Genomic DNA, 20,445 nt, shown 5'->3' with positions numbered 1-20,445 from the left:
AGAGTACTTAAAAATTTATAAGGCACACCCTACACTGATCACTTACATTACTTACAGTTTTGGAGCGATTGATTGGCCCCAAAAGGTGTTAGATAGGTTGGACAGGAAAACAAGAAGGATGCTTCTTGCTCATCAAATGATTTATAAAAATGACTGCATACCAAGATTATATATGCCCTGTTCTGAAGGAGGTATGGGCCTCCTCAAAATTGATTACATGTATAGATCTGCAGTGGTAGGACTGCATACATATATGCTGACCTCACAAGACCCAAATGTAGTGAAAGATTTGAAACATGAGGAGAATAAGTGAAAATGGTTTGTCTGCTTAGTTTAGAAGAAGCATACAGGCATCAAACGAGAATGGAAATCACACCAGAAGTAGATAAAAATCAGGCAGCAACTGAATGTGCCAAAAAACAAAAGAAAGAATGTAAGGCAAAGGATCAGGTGAGAAAGCACAAACGTGAAAAATGCATAAATATAGTTGTAAGTATAGAAAACTCATGGAACAACCTCATGTTGATCAGGATCAAATGCAGGAATGGTTAAGGAGAGGCAAATTCAAACCAAAAGATGAAAGGTTAATATTGATGGCCCAGGACTGTGGACTATGTACATGTTGGCTTACAAAGTCCATTGAACATGTGGGAGAAACAGACAAATATAGGTTTTGTAAAAGAGAATTGGAAAAAAATCGCACATTAGAAACGCACATCTTGTTGGTAGTTGTGATATACTAATGGCAGAAGGTTTGTATACTGAAAGGCAAAATAATGTTGCAAGCCTGTTACTTTGGGGATTGTGCAAACATTATAATATTGAAGTAGCTGAAAAGCACTGGAAACATGAACCACTAAGCATCATCACCCATTACCAACAGTTCAAAAAAAAGATGCGATAAAAACAGATAATCCATGAAACAAACACAAACGTAACATTGATCATTGAAATTGCTACACACAGTGACTACGGTGTCTTACGTATAGAGAGACACAAAGTCATAAAATATGAGGATTTGCAGGCAGAAATGAGGTAATTGTGCAAACGATACCCAGACAGTTCCAGTACTTAGAGGAGCAATGGGTCTTATAAAAAAGAATTTACAATCATATTTAGATATGTTACTGATACATGCAACTCTGTATGAATTACAGGAGGAGTCATTACTGGGCACATTGTAGGTGTTGCAAAGCGCACTTTTGGCTAACATCAAAGATTGAAACAATACTAATTTCATGAACTTCATTTATACTTTGGCTTATGAATGGTGTCCATTCCCGTCATGGTATTAGAAACCCAAAAGACATGGAGAAATTAAAACAGGTAGTGCTGACATCCTGAGGCCAATCCCCTAAGCATTTTCACAGCCATAAAAATTGAACAGCCACCACAAGAATGACAACTCCCAGGTTTTATGCTCATTGCTTCCATTTGGATTTGTCACTTCCCAGCCATAGTACATAGTTACCATTGAGGTAAACTTCCTCAGGTGGCGGGGTCCCACCTTGCAGACGCTGACACTTAGGGTACCTGGAATAGAGTAGTTGGAAGATCCAGAGGTGGATGAGTGTAGAATTCAGGTGGCTAGGGAGACCCTGACTCTGTTTTTTTTTTTTTTTTTTTGGGGGGGGGGGGGGTTGTAGTGGTAATATGATGAAAAGTTGTTCATGATTAGCAGAGACCATATATACTGACAAACACACTTTCATATGTAACACTTCTTGGGTAAAACCCAAGGAAGTGTTGTGTACAAGAGTGGTTTTATTAATAAAATACAAAAACAAGGAAACATTTGATGCTTCTTATTTTAATAGTATATATTAATTTAGTAACCATGATTTGCCATTTGAAAATATGGGCTTCTGCAACTGTTTCATGGAAAAAAAAGTATAATCTTATTTCTAGGAATTTGGCAGGTAAGTAATTCAATACTTTTTGTAATAATTATTAGATATTTCCTTCATTGCCTGTGGTTTGATAAATTTCAGTTGACACTGTGTTTTCTGTAAGTTTGCCCTATAACTATTATCTATTGCATCCGAGTTCCATGTCAGTTCACTTAAAAATGAAGCTGTCAAAAACAAAGTGATCTACTGGAAGAACTTTGGAAGGGCAGGTATGAGGTGCAGTTCATTTTAAAGTGTGTTGTGATGTCTCCTCCCTTGTGGTTCCCTGGCCATCTAGAGGAGTGGCATAGACCACTCCCACAAAAACTTTTACAGGGGGGAGGGATGTGAGTGGGTCTACTCAAGCCGGTGCAGTACCCTTTCAGAGACATATCAGGGAGTGGACAAGCCTTTGTGTCAGGAGCATGGAAAATCCTTCTGTGATGATGCAGAGCCCACATCACCACCGGGGGGTGGGGGTGGGGGTGGAGTCATGCTGCTGATGGCTCCGTGATTGTGTCTTGTCTCACTGGGAACAAATGGACTGTGGCAGCTCTTGCCCTATGAGGAATGTATAGGCCATTAGATTGTGGGAGGTGATGGCTGGCAGGTGGTGGGGCAGCAAAAAATTAAAAGCAATGCAAATAAGATGATGTACTTAACTTTTCACTAAACTGTTCCTCAGTAGTTCAGTGTAAAATTTATGTTACTACACTGAAAGGTAGTCTGTACCATTACTCAATGAAGATAATTGAGCCGGTTCAGTCTGATATGAACATTCCTTTGATGCATACGAGGTAACATCTAGTATAACAATGAAAGATACACATGTAACAAATCTGTACTTCAGCTTTACAGCATCATGAAGAAACAATGTCTCTCATACAAAAGAAGTAGTCCAAACTTTATAGTCTCTTTCTAGCTTACATCAGCAGTTTAGAGAATATGCCAGAATAATAAGTCTTTCCCATGAAGCTGGTCTGCTGACAGTTTGTTGACGGTTTGTTTCACATGTTTCAAACATTTCATGCCTGAAGAATAACTCTACGGCCTTGCTCTTATCTTATATGTCCTGTTGATGAGAGACAGCTCCATACAAGAGTTCGTCTTGACCTGCTTGTAGATAAACTCGACCTTGCTCTTATCCTGCATGTCCTGTTGACGAGAGACAGCTGCATACAAGAATTCGTTTTGACCTGCTTTTAGATAATAAATTTCACAAACTGTATAGATTGTAAAGATAAAATATTTTACTTCTGATTTCAAATAACAATGAATGCCAAGCTATATGCTTTAAACTAAGTGCACTTTTGTACTACACTGAAAAGCAGAGTATTTATTTTACATTTTCAGACAAATCCACTGAAAGCCATTTTTAACTTGTTCACTGCTGAAAGCAGAATATGTCAAATCTCACACTGATAGGATATGTTATATAGGAGAACAGACTGTTGCTCATCTGCTAGGATATGTTATATATGAGATTAGAGTACTATATAATTTATCGTACTAACATTATCTCAGGGTACAAGCAAATGTTTATTGCTGCTGCCCTTACTCCATTACATGGAAGGTGTAATTCTTGCTTGCAGTACTTCACTTTTGATTTTTCTGTTGCATTTTCAGTTGTGAAACACTTCTTCCCTCTATATTAAATATTTTGTTTAAAATCTTTTCAGTTTGCGTGAGAGATAACTGGAAATATGTGAATCACCTCTGCAAGCGCAAACAGCATGATGCAAGAACCCAGACCATGGATAGCATGTTGTTGGAGAAATGTCTACCATGTTAGGATGATTATTTTGTTTCCAAGGCAGTCCACTGAAACTGAGCATTGCAGGAACTGTAACATGAATGCACATACAAGAGTACTACACTATAACATGAATGCACATACAAGAGTACTACACTATAACATGAATGCACATACAAGAGTACTACACTATAACATGAATGCACATACAAGAGTACTACACTATAACATGAATGCACATACAAGAGTACTGCACTATAACATGAATGCACATACAAGAGTACTGCACTATAACATGAATGCACATACAAGAGTACTGCACTATAACATGAATGCACATACAAGAGTACTGCAGTATAACATGAATGCACATACAAGAGTACTACACTATAACATGAATGCACATACAAGAGTACTACACTATAACATGAATGCACATACAAGAGTACTGCACTATAACATGAATGCACATACAAGAGTACTGCACTATAACATGAATGTGCATACTTATTACTACATATGTACTACATATGATGTTTTCCTCCTGAGGTGGTGAAACTCTTGTGAAGGACCACTTATTGTACCTGCTGTTGAACAGGGGGCAGTACTGCTGCACCAAGTACAATGCCAGGGTGAGAAGGGGTGTGTTCTTGTCTGTGCTACCAAGCTAGAATTGCATTGATGCAGGAAAAGAAGGCTGACCAACAGCACTGCTTTAGAATGCATAGTCTGATAGCAGCTAACACTGCTTCAGTCATTCTTAATTTCATGCAAGAACCTGCCTACCTTTGTCTCCTAAATGTTGGCTGTTAATATGAATACTCTTAACTGTACATCCTAAAATTGTCTCTTAAGAATCTGAGCTTAGATTACATTGGTGGTGTTTTAATTTTGTCTTTATTAACATTAAAAGTTTAAGTTATGAATGTCATTTGCTGCCTTTTTTTTAAATTAGGGATATAAACCCATCAGATCTGCACATTGTCCATACTGCAATTGTTGCGTAGCCAGATTTGACCAGCACTGTGTTTGGACAGCAAGTTGCATAGGTAGGTTTTGCATTTTCATATTGAGAACAGTTATGAGTCATTATGAATTGTTCACGAGAATCTGATTATTTACTTGCAAAAAATACTCATGACCTTTGTAACGTATAAGCATGAATGACTTTCACCATTCTTCTTAATGGCCATATAAAACCTGAGATAAAAAATAAGTTGAATTTATGGTTATAAGTGCAGTAACAATCCCAAAAGTTGGAGAGTTACCCATCCAACCTTGATATAATCACTGTTAGCAAAGTAGATAGCTTATTATAAGTTCTGCATAGATTAATATACTGATATTGAATGCTTGATTTTAAATTGAAACATTGCAGAATGTTGCTGTTGGTTTGATTCTACATATTTATTTGACTATCTGTCTAAATCTGAACTCCATCTCAACTCCTTAGCCTTAAACTTGCAGTACCTCATGATCACCCCTAAACCTAAAATCCCCCTTCCCTACCTTTCAATCACTCTCTGAATCTGAGTCCTCCCCTCCCTAAATGTAACCTTCCATACCTCCTGATCACTTCCTAAACATCAAATCCCCCCTTTCTAAATCTACTCTCTCGAACACTCCATAAACCAAAAATATCCCTCCCTAATGTTAACATTTTGATTGCTCTGTAAAGCTAAACCACCTCCCTCCCTAGCTTTAATCTCCTGATCACTCCCTAAACCTAAAACTCCCCTCCCCTTCCTAACTATATCTTTCTGATACCCTGTACTCTCTCTGTTAACCCAAGGTCTTCCTCCCCTTCCTAAATATAAATTCTCCTCGCCATTTCCCTTGCCCACTTATCTGGTCCATGGCAAGCACTTGTGTGTGTGGCAGATACATCGCTAAATTCATATTCAGGCATCTGGGCAGACAGGATTAAAGCTGTTCAAGTCCTTGGCTATGAGTTAGTGGAATTTGAGCAGCTCAGGCTCAAGGACTGCAGCTCACCTAAAGATCAAGAATACACACTATCAACAGAATATATAATTTAAAATTATATCATGAGGCATAGTCCCCATGCCCTTCATATATATCTATTCCACCCAAAAACAGATTCATAGGTAAGTACTAGATAGCTGCCCTTGCAAGCCATCTTTGTGTAGCCAGTTTCTCTTTTGGTGCTTGAATTAACCCATCCCATTTGGTGTTAGATTGGCCTTACCCACCCCATGGTTGACAATTATATATTACATGTAGTGAAACTAACTGGGATCATACAGTATATAATTTGAGTAGACCCATGAGCGGGATAATGCATTTAGGAGCTGCCTCTGTTCATTAGTAGCTCAACTAGTGTTCTGTGCCAGTACCATGAACTGGCACCCCACCCCCTCAGTCTACAAAAAATCAAAGATAATGAGGACTTTACTGTATTAAGGTTATTACAGTTTGATCCATGCGCACAGCTGTACCACTGTAGAGCAAAACAAATAATAATAATAATCAATGGTTTATTGCAGTAGGATCCATGGCACCCCCCCAAAAAAGACATTCCTTGCTGGCACACCAGCCAGTTATCCAGATGCATGAAACCCCACTCCCCTCCACCCTGCCCCAGCCATTCAGGTCCCATTTCTGTGCCCTTCCTCGACCCTCCTTCGATGCATTTTATTAAAAAATAAATAAATAAAAATAATTTCTTTTTCTAAGCTATAACAAACTGCTTGCTACAAATGTAGGAAACAGTTCCAACAGTTTATATCCTGCCTGCACGGAGCAGCATGGCATTCAGGTTTAGTTAAAAAAAGTTAATTTTAAACTATAGCTGTATTTCCTACAGTTTAGACCATACACAGAGCACTACTCAGGTTTGATCGCAAATACAATACCACTTGGCAGTTGTCCTTCTTGCCCTGCCTCTGCTAAACTACTGGTCCTGAGGTAAATTTTCTATTACCCATCCGTATGTCCAAGTTGTGTTTCAGTATGGATAAGGATGAGCTTTGTTTTATATGGATGGGGAGTCTGTTCCAGACCAGTAGTGTCCTCTGCTAGATATACCTGTCTCACCAAATCATTCTGTTGTTGCAGAAGAGGATAAGATCCTTAGGCCAACTATTTCTGATGCCATTTCCCTTGCTGATGTGCAGTAAATCAGTCAGTACTGGGTTGGAGGATGCCTTGTATGCCAGACACAGGTCTGTAGGATACTGAGTATAGTAACAGGCCTTTGTCAGTCCATATAGGACATATTATTTAGGTCTTTGAGGATGTTCCAGTTATTGCAAGTGTCTGGACAGATACATGCCAAATGGGCATTAGACTCAATGACTGGTCTAATGAAGATGGAGTAAAGGTTGGTAAAGACATCTCTAGAGCTAGACACAATCTCTTTGTCTATAAGCTTTGTAATATAGAATGACTTTCTTATGACAGTAAACACATGTTGTTCAAAAGTTAGATCATTGCCCATATAAGTTCCCAAATCCCAAACAATTGGGTAAACTCTTTGGTTGTATTGTTAATGTGGTAGTTCCCCTTGGTAGATGACTTCCCAAAGGATATGATAATGCATTTTTTGGTGTTGAGTTTCACTCCATGATTTTGGCACCATTTATTTGTTTGTGGCAAACTGTACTGCTGGATAGCTTAGTAATTTGGAAATTCAGTGACTGCTCCTAGCTTGCAGTCATCTGGAAGATTAGTTAAACTGCACTGAAGCAGTAAGAAAACATTTGTATCAGTGTCATTAAATATGTATGCTGGATCTTCTTTCAAGTCATAGGATAACCTTTGAATATAAGTAAGAAAAGAGGCAGGTGGTCCATGTGGAACCACTGCTTGAAGATTCTTGTGCAGATGATTTGGGAGCAATGGAAATAACGTAGGCACTCCAGAACTACGGCTGTAGAATAAAATCAAATGTAATACTTTGAACTTTAAAATCTCACTAGTAAAAACTTTTACCATAGGGCTTCTTAAGACATTGTGTCCAGCAAAACATTACTTAAATAGTATCCTCAGATTCAGCGCACCTACTGCTGTAGTTTACATAATAAAGGTTTGAAAGAGAAAGTCTCATTTAACCCTGGTAGTAGCCTGAAGAAGCTGTAGGGCAAAAGTTTGGGTCTATATTAGAACACCGAATTTTCAAAATTTCGTGTGTTCTAATATCGAACCCTAGTAGTCGAAAATTTAAATCAAATATACAGAACAGTGAATTTTTTCCTAGAGAAAAATTTTGCTGTTCCAAAACACATACACACAACACAAACACACCAAACAAACAGCAATCTACACACATACACCTAAACTCTTACACCTAACCATACAGTAAACTATACATACACCACTAACTATCCACTTACCTTAACCCAAACCCTAACCCTAAGGTCCGTCAGTGTTGCACAGTGACCTCACCCGTGCCCTAACCTTAACTCACCTACCCCACCCTAACCCTCATGTCCACACAATCGCACAGTTACCTGACCCATGCCCTAACCCTAACTCACCCAATCCGCCCTAACCCTCACGTCCATACAATCGCACACTTACCTGAACCCGACCTGTAACTTTCCACCACAGCGCTGAAAATACCGAAGCAACAGAAACGGACAACCAAATTCTTTCGCTAGGAAAAAATTTGGTTTTCTGTTTCTTCGATATTTTTAGCATTCGCTGAAAATGGGTCGATATTAGAACACTCAAAATGTTGAATGTTCGGTGTTCTACTATAGACCCCAAAGGTTTTTACTAGTGCAGTTTTAAAGTTCAAAGTATTAAATTTGATTTTATTCTACAGCTGTGGTTCCAGAATTTCTATATTATTTCTAATTCTTCTGTTATTATATTGTCCCAGGCTGTATTCTGCACCATCTCCAGCAAGAACTAGCTTTGCCACTGAGCACCCTGTTCAACCACAGCATAATTACAGGCTTCATTCTAGCAGAGTGGATTACCACCATTGTCATCCCCTTGCACAAAGGTGGTGCCACTACTGACCCAGGAAACTATCGGCCCATTATGGATCTCATAAACAAGGACATACACAATCTCCAAACACTTGACCCCACCAAATTCAGATTTGTCAGGGGCAGATCTTGCCTATTGAACCTAGTTGACTTCTTTGAGACTGTCACCAAGGCCCTGGATGAGGGAAAGTCATTACGTACAGCTTACCTTGACCTGGCCAAGGCCTTTGACACAATTCCCCACTGAGGCATCATTGAAAAGCTAACACAACTTGGTGTTAATCCCTATCTGATCAGATGGGTGGCCAGCTGGCTTACAGATAGGACCCACAAGGTCATAATAGGCACTACCACCTCCGACAACAGACCTGTCACTAGTGGTGTTCCCCAGAGATCTCTCCTGGGACCCCTGCTGTTTGGCATCTACTTCTCAGAGGTCCAGGCAAAGACCAAGGACCTGTGGCTGACAAAGTTTGTTCTCACAGCTACAAATAACTGGTACCAAAGTCATGGCCTTAAGTTAAACACAAAAAAATGTATTATCATACCATTTGGCAAAAACATGGTCCCTACTGCCACATCAGTGGCAACCCCCTACGCACACAACCCGTTGTGAGAGACCTGGGTAGTCAGGTTAACAACAATCTCACATTCGACCATCATGTGGCAGCAGTGGTCAGAAAAGTCTTTTACTTGGTTCATCTCATAAGTAAAGGGATTGCATCCAGAAAAAAGGAGGATGTTATGTGATCCTATCTCGCCTACATTCTGACTGATGGGTTCGGAGCCGATCCCTCGGCTCCGACTCGGCACGCTTATGCTATAGAGCGAGGCCTCTAATTGGCTGAGCTATCTTTATCCCAGGATGCGCCACCACTAATCCCCCAGATCTCGTTTGCCGCTTACAGAGCTTGGACGTGGTCTCAACATTGGCTGGGCTAAGTACTATATATATAGTCTTTTCCTGTCAGTATTTCATTCATTTAAACCCAAAAGCTGTTTTAACGGCTATATTTTGTGTACGAGTGTGTTTCTAGCAGTTTGATTGAATTTTTAGTAATTTTTCCTGTCAGAGAAGGTTCCGTTTGAGTTAGAGGGGCCTTCCCCTGTGGTTACTACTTCTCAGGGGTTGTGTGTGGGTCAAGTACCCGTTTGAGTTAGAGGGTCTTGACCCTCCTTGTTTCCCCTTTCTCCTTCTCAGCTTTCTGTGTGTGTAAAAAAAAAAAAAGTTAAAGTTTTTCAGTTTAAATATTTCTGAGTGGCATACTTATTTTTTCCTGTGTGTCAAACCCTTAAGTTTACTGTTGTGGTCTGTTCTTTTTATTAGGACTATGTCTAAAGAACATAAACCCTCCGGGTTTAAAAAGTGCACGAGGTGTGGGTTCAAAATGTCCATAACGGACGACCACTCCTCGTGCGTCTATTGTCTTGGCACCAAACATCTGCAGGAATCATGCAGTGTATGCCATGCGTTTTCCTCCCGAGTCCTCCAGGAGAGGAAAAACAAATTAATCCTCAAAGGATTAATCAAGCCTTCTTTCGAGGAGGCTTTATCTTCCTCTCCGTCTCCTTCTAAGAAGAGGAAAGCGCCAGCTCCGACCAGTCAGTCGGAACCGACGGCTAAGAAAGCTAAGCAGACTTCTCCATCGGCTCCACGGACTTCGGAGCCGAGGTCGGAACGGTCTGCCTCAATGCCTCCAGCCTCGACCCCTCTGGTTTCGGAGCCGAGGTCTGGGGCATCGAGAGGCGGGTCACCCTCATCGGCTCCACTGATATTGGAGCCGATAAGGGTCATCGGCTCAGACTCTTCCCCCTCGGAGCCGAAGTCCTTATCGGTGCTGAGGGAAATTTCCTTGAAGGTTTCCTCGGAGCCGATAATTGTGGAGTCCTTTCGGAGCCGGTCCCCGAGCCCTTCGGAGCTGATGGAGAAATCGGTTCGGGCCCGATCGGTATCCTCGAGATCATCCAGGATGTCTGATTCAGACATCGACAGGGTGCTCCTTCGACTCTTCCAGTCTCCGGTGTTCCAAAAGATGGTTTCGGCTCCAGCCCAGTCGGCTTCGGAGCCGATGGTCCACCCCCCTACTGTACTTCCTCCTCCAACAGCTTCGGCACCGTTGGAGCAGGTGTTGGTGGAACCAGTGGAGGTGTTAGGGTCAGGCCCGACCCTTGCTCCGACTCCGGCTCTCGGGTCGGAGTTCAGTGCACAGACTTCTTCCTTTGGCCCTGGGGGGAGGCTACGGGATTGATGCTTTCGGTCCCAAGTCTCCCTCTTGGTGCGTCGACGGCGGGAGTACCGTCCACTGTCGTGGCCACTGAGGGGGGACCTTCCCAGGATTCTGGTGGTCCCGCCTTCAGGGCTATGAGGAGTGCTCTAGCCAAATCTTCATTAGCTACCTCCACAGTTTCCCCAGCTCCTTCCCTACATTTGGAGACTGGGTCGTTGGCAGTCCCCCTGTCCGCAGACAGCGGAGCCCCTGGGCCTCAGATTACCCCCGCTGGGGTTTCTCCCCCTCCTGGAGGTCCTTCTGAAGCCTCTTCGGAAGAACCTCCCAGGAAGAAAACGTGCAAGAGGAAGCACGTTGACTCCCCTGACGAGTCTTTGACATCTGACACCGATCTTGATGATGCAGAGGGGTCCCCCAAGTCGTCCTCGGATGATGTCTCCTTTGCAGACATCCTGGAAGCCCTAAAACAATGAGGCGGCTGGCAGTCCAAACCTCCCTCTGCTGATGAGTCGGTGTTCCTGAAGGCCTTCGGGGCTCAGCCCTCCGCCTCCTGGGTGTCTCCGCCCTTCGACGAGCTCTTGGATTTGATCTGTCAAAGGGCGTGGGAACACCCAGACTCTGTGGAACCGGTGCCCGCTCGTCCAAACAAATTTCTTTCGGCGCCCCCAGATAGAGAGTTCCTTACGAAAGGTGTGGCTGTGGATGCTATGGTGGTGGCATCTGCTACCCAGCAAGATGTAGCAGAGGCTTCTACGTCCGTCCATCCTCCTAATAAGGAGTCTAGGAGCATGGATCGGTACGGTAAGCGCACCCTTAGTTCAGCAGCCTTTACTCTGAGGTCTCTGAACAACCTGACGCACTTTACGAGATTCCAGAGGGATCTGATTAAGGAGCTATCCGATACCCTCTTAGGTAACCTGCCCGAGGAGCTAGCCCAGACGGTTGGTTCTCAGCTGGCTACGATGTCCTCCATTTCGAACTCGTCCATGAGGCTCATTTCGTATGCAGCCGAAGGTGCGAGTAGGGCGGCGGGTACAGGCATTGCTCTACGGAGACAAGCCTGGCTCCGCCTGTGTCATTTCGCGGAGGCCTTCAAGTCTTCATTCGCCGACGCCCCCTTTTACGGGTCCTCCCTGTTTGGGCCCAAGGTGAAAGACACACTTACCCGCTGTGAACAGGAGGGTAAGACTCTGACCGCCGTAGGGGCATGATTTTCCACTCCCTTTCGGCCTTATCCCGAGGCTAAAAGAGGAGGGAAGATGTGGTTCCATAGATCTCAGAAGTCTTACCCCTCTCAGCAGGAAGGTTCCCCCTCCAGAGGCAGAGGAGGGGGAAATTCATCAGGAAGACGCTGTCCCAGAGGCGGCAGAGGCCCTCGCAACACTGGAGACCGCGAGTCCTTTCGTGGCTCTTCAGCTTTTCATAGTCCCTGAGGGATTGCCCGACTGTGCTGCTCCGGAGCCAGTCGGGGGTCGTTTGTCGAAGCACCTGAAGGCCTGAGAAGGGATCACTCAGGACCGATGGGTGCTTCGAATTATCGCCGGAGGTTACTCCATCCCATTCTGTTGCCCCCCCCTCAGTCCAAAAGAATCCCGGACCCGCCACCCAGTCAACGGGATACCGCAGCCTTAGAAGTTTCAAAGCTGCTGCAAAAAGGAGTCATCCAACCGGTCCCCGCAGACCAGATCGGATTAGAGACTTACTCAAGATTCTTTTTGGTGCCAAAAAAGACCGGGGACTTGAGGCCCATTTTGTACCTAAGCAACCTAAACCGTTCAGTCAAGAAGTCCAAGTTCCGAATGGTCACTTTACAAACCATTCTCCCATTGTTGGAGAAAGATGTTTGGATGTGCTCCATAGACCTCAAGGACGCATATTACCATATCAAAATACATCAAACGTCCAGGAGACACTTGCGCTTCAGCCTAGGAGGCAGTCATTTTCAGTTCCGTGCGCTGCCCTTTGGTCTCACCACAGCCCCCAGGGTGTTCACCAAATGCTTGGCAGTAGTGACTGCTCACCTGAGAAGTCTAGGATTCCAGGTGTTTCCATACCTAGACGACTGGCTCCTAACTGCCACTTCCAAGCATCTACTTCTACGGAACCTGCAAGCCACAATATCACTGGGCAATTCCCTTGGAATCACCTTCAATTGGCTAAAGTCTGTGTTAAGGCCATCTCAAAGGATAAGATTCATAGGGGTAGAGATAGATTCAAACCAGATGCGGGTCTATCTACCTGCAGACAGAATTCAGACCATTCAAAATCAGGTTCGAGCCTTACTTCCCAGGTCCAAAGCCCCAGCCAGAATGGTCCTACAGCTATTGGGATCGATGTCTGCCACAGTTCTGCTAGTTCCCTTGGCAAGGTTACACATGAGAATCCTCCAGTGGCTTCTTTCAACTCAGTGGTCCTTTCAGGAACTCCCTCTCAGTCATCTAATATGGATCACAGAATCTTGCAAATGGGACCTTCGCTGGTGGCTAGTGTCCTCCAATTTGGACCAGGGACGACCCTTTGTTCTTCCTCATTCGGCGGCCACTTTGACCACGGACACCTCCCAGACGGGGTGGGGGGGCATTCCCTGGGCAGGTCAGTCCAAGCCAAATGGCACCCGGAAGAGACCTCTCTCCACATCAACATCCTAGAAATGAGGACAGTACTCCTGTCCCTTCGAGCCCTTCACGATTACCTCCCTCAGGGCGTAATTGCTGTTCACTCAGACAACATGTCAGTTGTCTGGTACCTGAACAAACAGGGAGGGACCAGATCCTATCCTCTTTGCAGAGAAGCGATGAGAGTTTGGGAATGGGCTGTCTCGACCAAACGCTTCCTAGTGGCTACTCACATACCGGGCAAATCCAATGTCATAGCCGACAGGTTGAGCAGAACCATCCTCTCTCCTCACGAATGGTCTTTGAATATGACAATTACAAGGCAGATTTTCAGCGAATGGGGAGTTCCGTGTTGCGACCTCTTCGCGACTCCTCTGAATGCGAAGTGCAAAGAATTTTTCTCCCAAACCCCGGCTCCAGGGAAGAGCCCTATGGACGCATTAGTCCATCCTTGGCCCACCGGACTGCTTTATGCCTTCCCTCCAGTTCCTCTCCTCCCCAGAGTGATTCAAAAGGCATCTCTCTTAGGCAGCAAGATGATCTTAATTGCTCCGTACTGGCCTCGTCAAGTGTGGTTTCCCTATCTTCGGAAACATACTCTGGAAGGTCCATGGTTTCTGGACCAGGTCCCAGACCTACTGATTCATCAGTCGGGACTACAACACCAGTCCCTACACACATTAAAATTGACGGCCTGGCTCCTCCTCTTCCGACCATAGTCAGGAGACATGCACTGGATCCAGATGTGGTGCACATTTTGTCTTCAGCCCACAAGTCGGCTACAAAGAAACTGTATTCTAGCAAATGGAAAAGGTTTGCTATCTGGGCTCAACTCCGGGGCCTAGACCTCATTTCTACTCCCGTGGCAGAAGTACTCAAATTCCTGACCTCTCTTTTCAATCAAAGCTCTTCTGTTTCTACCATCAAAGTACAATTGGCAGCGATTTCTAATTTTCATGAATCCATAGACCCACCTTTAATGAGCAACAGGTTGTGTAAGACCTTCTTGAAAGGTGCTGCTTTATTAAGAACTCCGATTTCTCATTCTGCACCTCCATGGGATCTCGATATAGTACTAAGTGCCCTGACTTCTTTTCCCTTTGAACCGGCAGCTACCTGTGATCTAAAGTTTCTATCTTGGAAGACAGCCTTTCTAGTGGCAATTACTTCAGCCAAGAGGGTTTCAGAACTTCAAGCTTTGTCAGTGAAACCCCCGTACTTGTTTTTTCATACAGACAGGGTATCCCTCAGACCAAATCCTTCTTTTGTTCCTAAAGTCTGTTCTACTTTATGCTTGCAACAGTCGTTAGAGCTCCCAGTTTTTTTCCCAAAATACTCCAATAAAGCGGAGTTTATTTTTCACACACTAGATGTCCACAGGCAGTTACGTTTTTATTTGGACAGGACCAAACAATCAAGGAAGACAGATCAGTTGTTTGTGTCCTTTGCAGAAAACAAATTGGGCAACGCGGTCACAAAGGTCACTATTGCCAAATGGATCAGGGACTGTATTACTCAAGCTTATATTTATTCTAACAAAGAGCTTTCCACCTCTGTCAAGGCTCATTCTACAAGGGCTATGGCTACTTCGGTAGCATTTCATTCTAAGCTTGCTATCGGTGACATTTGTGCTGCGGCTACATGGTCTTCCCTGCACACCTTTATTTCTCACTACAAATTGGATGTGGCATCTAGAGGACGAGCTTCATTTGGTTCCACAGTGCTCAGGAGTGTTTTCCAATGAGCCACCCGGGATTTAGGTGCTAGGGACGCTGTCCCATCAGTCAGAATGTAGGCGAGATAGGATCACATAATATCTTTTAGTTATGTACTCACCATAACTTCAGATGTTTGGGATCCATCTCGCCTACATTCCTAATAACCCACCCTCCTTCCCCCTTCCTTGGAGATCAGAGGATATCAGAAGGTCCGAATCCTGTTGTTTCATCTTGAAACATCTAACAATGTTATATAAACAAGCTGTGCATGTGTGCATGAATGCGAACAAACAAGATCTGGGGGATTAGTGGTGGTGCATCCTGGGATAAAGATAGCTCAGCCAATTAGAGGCCTCGCTCTATAGCATAAGCGTGCCGAGTCGGAGCCGAGGGATCGGCTCCGAACCCATCAGTCAGAATGTAGGTGAGATGGATCCCAAACATCTGAAGTTATGGTGAGTACATAACTAAAAGTTATTGCCACTCTGTACTCCTCCCTCATTAGACCTATAATTGAGTGTAACGCCCTGTTTGGTATATGCCTCTCCAAACACCTGTACCAACTGGAAAAGCCACAGAAATACCTCACAAAGAGAATCCTTGGCTTCCAACACCTGTCTTCATGTGGACAGACTCAAATCACTATAACTTTACTCGGTATCATGCAGATTGTTCAGAGGTGATCTGTGTCTCGCCTACAAGGCAATATCGGACCTGCCCTACTAGAGATGTTCCATATCCGTAAGTCTAGCTCCTCGCATATTACCCACTCAGTAGGCCTAAATTTAATGTGCAACATCGACAAAACTTGCTGGAGAGACAGGTTCGTCTTCCAGAGGCTGCCCTGTCTCTGTAATAGACTTCCCATACATGTCAAACCGAATACCTCGTTGATCCTCTTCAAGTGCATCCTTGATGAGGGAATGGGAAACCACATATTTGTCCCAGGGTTTCCACCTTTGCCCCTCATTGACAAGGGAGACAGGTGCTGACTGAGGTTTCCTTTTTGGGGATAAACTCTTGGCTAGGCTTGTAAGGACCCCAGGGCCCTTAGCCTTCTATGATCCTATGAAACCTGGATTTAGTGTTCAGCATTCATTCATTATTTTGGTTTTAATGACTTGACACTAAAGGAGATTAAATTACTTCTTCTTTAAGTAATTGTAAATTTGTGCTCGTTGCTTCCATAATAGTAGCACTTTCTCTCCATCTTAGTCTTTGCTGTCTTTCTTAACTTTTGCTTTCAGTCTTTACCATCATCATTGTCTTCTGCAGTGAATTCTGTCTTAAAATTATGTGGCCAAATTATATGACTTTTAGTCTTAGTTTCAGACCTTACAGTGAACAGTCTATGTTTATTACATATTGACTGATTTGTCTTCTTGCAGTATAGAGTTCTTGAAACTTTTTTTTCATCATCACTGTTGAAAAGCACCAGTCTTCTAGCATATATACAATTAGTCCAAATTTCACAGCCAAGTGTTATTATTGGGGAAACCATTACTTTGATTTTATAGACCTTTGTAGATAATATAATAGCTTTGCTTTGTAATATGTTGTTCAAATTTGCATTGCTTTCATACCAAGAAGCAAGTGTCTTTTAATTTGATTGCTGATCTTTGAGCCCAAGAATGTAAATTCTGTCACTGCATCCACCACTTTCCTGTTTATTTGCAAAAAATTGATAAAGCTAGATAACATCATCTTAGCATATTTAATGTTCAGCAGCAAATCAGTTTCTTCTTCTTCTCTCATCTTCAGTTGGAATGTCACATCCTGTCTTTCAGCCATTGGAGTGATATCACCTGCATATCTGATGCTATATGGGTTATGAAAAGTGTAAAAGGCAAACTCTTGAGCACAAACTATTTGTATAATGGTAGTATTCTTTAGGCTTAAACCAAATTTTGTAAGTCACAGTAAATACAGTAACTATTACATTTGCAATATTTTGTAAGCAACTTAATATCTCAGCAACCACTCAAGTTACACACATACTGTCAGCAGGATTTTATTCATCTAACTGAGAGCTTTCATATGGAGCTAAGTAGTTCTGTCTGTTACATGGTTGTTGAGATATTTTGAAAAATGTAAAAATTATATCTATATAAATTAATATCATAAAAACAACAGTTAATATCCATTTAACTGCACTAGACAGAGGTCAAATATTAATGTAGTTAAGTTTGCCATTGTGTAAGCTTTAAGATGAAATCTTTTAAATCCTTGTACATAGCATGCTTTTGGAATTATTGATGCAAATATGAACAACCAATATTTGATGCCTAGAGGTGTCAGTAGGAGTTAACTGCAGATGCACCTGGAGGCATCACTCGGATGTAATGGGTTATGGTGCAACACACTGACTCCCCTCCTGTATATGATGGCATTGAAGTGAAGGAAGATATAGAGTATCCCCCACATCTCTTTCATGATTCTAACTTTGGCAGAGTCTTAGAAATGATGCAGCATGTAGGGCGTGACCTATGGGATTTGTCTCCTCTTTTTAGAAAACACTGTAGAAGGCCTATCAGTCCATCCTGCACTTTTCCAGGGTGGTGTCTTCATTAGTGATTATGTGAAAAACGTCCACTAATAATGCATGGGAAAACCATAGTACTATGACATCTACCCCAAGAAGCCACAACAGAATTCTCTAGCATCAAAGGATTTGAGGTGTAATTGGAGACCCTTAAAGCAGGTACTCTAATCGCAGCAGTATTCTTGAGAAATGATTTCATGCATTCTCTATATTCTCTTTAAGGATGTACCATGACTCCCACAGTTTACAACACATGTATATTATCACACAGGATAGACTTATAGAAAGACTGGTGGATACAATGCAGCATATATTAGTTGGAGCACTATAACAAAAGTTAAAGTCTTAGTGATCAGCAGCTGTTACCTATATTTGAACCACATGAGGAGAGTAACTTATTACTGAGCTGCTATGTGTGGTATTGCAGTGCTTTGCTAATCTTAGCTGTGGCAGACCTACTTTATTAAGGACACAAAGGCAGCATTCTTGAGTTCAAACTTTCATGCCTCTGATGTCAAAGCAGATATGTGGAGAATATGGAGGAAAAGGACAAGGCCTTCTCAGCTAGTGGAGTATCAGCACCTACAGGGACCTTTGTGAAAGATTTACATGTGGGTCTCAGCTAGTGGAGTATCAGCACCTACAGGGACCTTTGTGAAAGATTCAAATGTGGGTTACTCATGGTCAACAGCAAAGATACCAGCAAGCACCAAGGTTGATCTCATTTTCAGGAAAAATTTCACATGAGTCTGTCTCTCTACCCCCTTTGAGCCCGCTGCGACATGTGATCTAAAATTCTTGTCATGGAAATCTTTCTTTTTGGTGGCTTTCACATCAGCCAGATGCATATCTTAGCCGTACCTGATCTTCCATAAGGAAAGAGTATCACTCCAGACTAATCTATCTTTTCTTTCCAAGGTGGTTTCCGACTTCTCTATTAACTCATTCACTCCAGAGCAGCTCAGAAAAAGCTGCCTGCTTAATTCCACCATAGGAACAACAGTGCAGCCTGAGCTCATTTTCAGAAAATCCATTTGTAATACCATACAGAAAACAAATGTTCATAACTCTTTAACTGTAAGAGCTAGACTAAAAATGTAAATGTGAAAGTTGTTCAGCAGACACTGACCTTTCCAACAGTGTAGATGTTGATAGTGCATATCAAAGTCATTATTAAATATTTGGCAAGGAATGTTGATATTGTGCATATTTTTTACCTTTTTGGAAAAGCAAAGCACAATATCTTGGTCAATGTACCATGCAGACCCATACAATTTGAGTTTAATTTGTTAGTATGAATGTTAGCTTTAAAATGATTCATTAACCATTACTGTGTGATGCTCCTTTCATGAGATATTCACAGAAATATGATTAATATATTATTTCTCATAACTAATAAATAAACAAAGCCTAATATCTCATCACCTATAACAGACAGAGCCTACATATCAGTGTAGAAGTTGTGCATCTGAATGTCAGCTTCAAAATTATGCATAATTTGTGTGATCACCATGCCCCCTTGCAAAGATATAGGCATAATAATGAGAAGTATTGTAAATGTATACTTTTCATAATCGTACAAGACTAAACAAACTGTAATATCTGTACATGTGTACAGTGCACAGACACAGTTCTTTTACCATGTTATAAGGAGTAACACTGTCTTCAAAATGAGGTATTACTTGACACATTGACATGCTCCCTTGCAAAGTTATTTACCAAAATATGAAAAAAATCATAATTTCCATAACCTAAGTCTGAAACAAACTTTGATATCTGCACATGTCTACAACATACAGGCACAATTCATTTACCATGTTGGAACCAGGAATACTGTCTTCAAAATGAGGTATTACTTGGCACATTCAGATGCTCCCTTGCAAAGTTATTTACCAAAAATATGAAAAATTTCATAATTTCCATAACCTAAGCCCGAAACAGACATATCTGCACATGAGTACAACATACAGGCACCATTCTTTTACCATGTTAGAACTATCAATACTGTTTTCAAAATGAGGTATTACTTAGCACAGTCAGATGCTCCCTTGCAAAGATATTTACCAAAATATGAAAAAAATCATAATTTCCATAACCTAACTCTGAAACAAACTTTGATATCTGCATATGTGTACAACATACATGCACCATTCTTTTACCCTGTTGGAACCAGCAATACTGTCTTCAAAATGAGGTATTACTTAGCACGTTCTCATGCTCCCTTGCAAAGTTATTTACCAAAATATGAAAAAAATCATAATTTCCATAACCTAAGTCCAAAACAAACTTTGATATCTGCACATATGTGCTACATACGGGCACCAGTCTTTTACCATGTTGGAACTATCAATACTGTTTTCAAAATGAGGTATTACTTAGCACATTCAGATGCTCCCTTGCAAAATTATGAGCAAAAGCATGAAAAAAAATCATAATTGCCATAACCGGAGTCCTAAAAATACTGATATCTGTACATTTGTAGACACATATGATTGTAAATATACACATTTTTGGTGTAGCCAACATACTGCTGAATAGGTACATGTAAACAGAAAAAGCAAGGTAAGGACCGCCACTCCACTAATGAACCCAGGACAGGCATGGGACTTCAGTGACAGGTAAGGACATCTGATCTGTCTGATAGCTGTGCTAGCTACCCACTCAGACAGCTGATACCACTGCAGTCTCACAACCTCCTTCAGTGTCAGCAGTCTGCCTTACCTAAGCCTTTTCTCTTTACAT

The 20,445-nt window shown here is 42.2% G+C and overlaps 1 protein-coding gene across 1 annotated transcript in view; it reads left to right on the top strand.

Moving 5' to 3' along the window:
* Window positions 1-20,445, top strand: part of ZDHHC13 (zinc finger DHHC-type palmitoyltransferase 13) — a 3,021,844-nt gene that overhangs the window by 2,205,482 nt on the left and 795,917 nt on the right. The window contains exon 13 of the mRNA XM_044082531.1: window positions 4,598-4,691. Coding sequence (XP_043938466.1) covers window positions 4,598-4,691 — 94 coding nt within the window. The remainder of the gene's footprint in view (window positions 1-4,597; window positions 4,692-20,445) is intronic.

This window comes from Protopterus annectens, chromosome 9.part0, assembly GCF_019279795.1.
Source record: "Protopterus annectens isolate FY-2018-M chromosome 9.part0, PAN1.0, whole genome shotgun sequence".
NCBI classification, from domain to species: domain Eukaryota; kingdom Metazoa; phylum Chordata; order Ceratodontiformes; family Protopteridae; genus Protopterus; species Protopterus annectens.
This window is presented reverse-complemented; position numbering and strand designations above follow the sequence as displayed.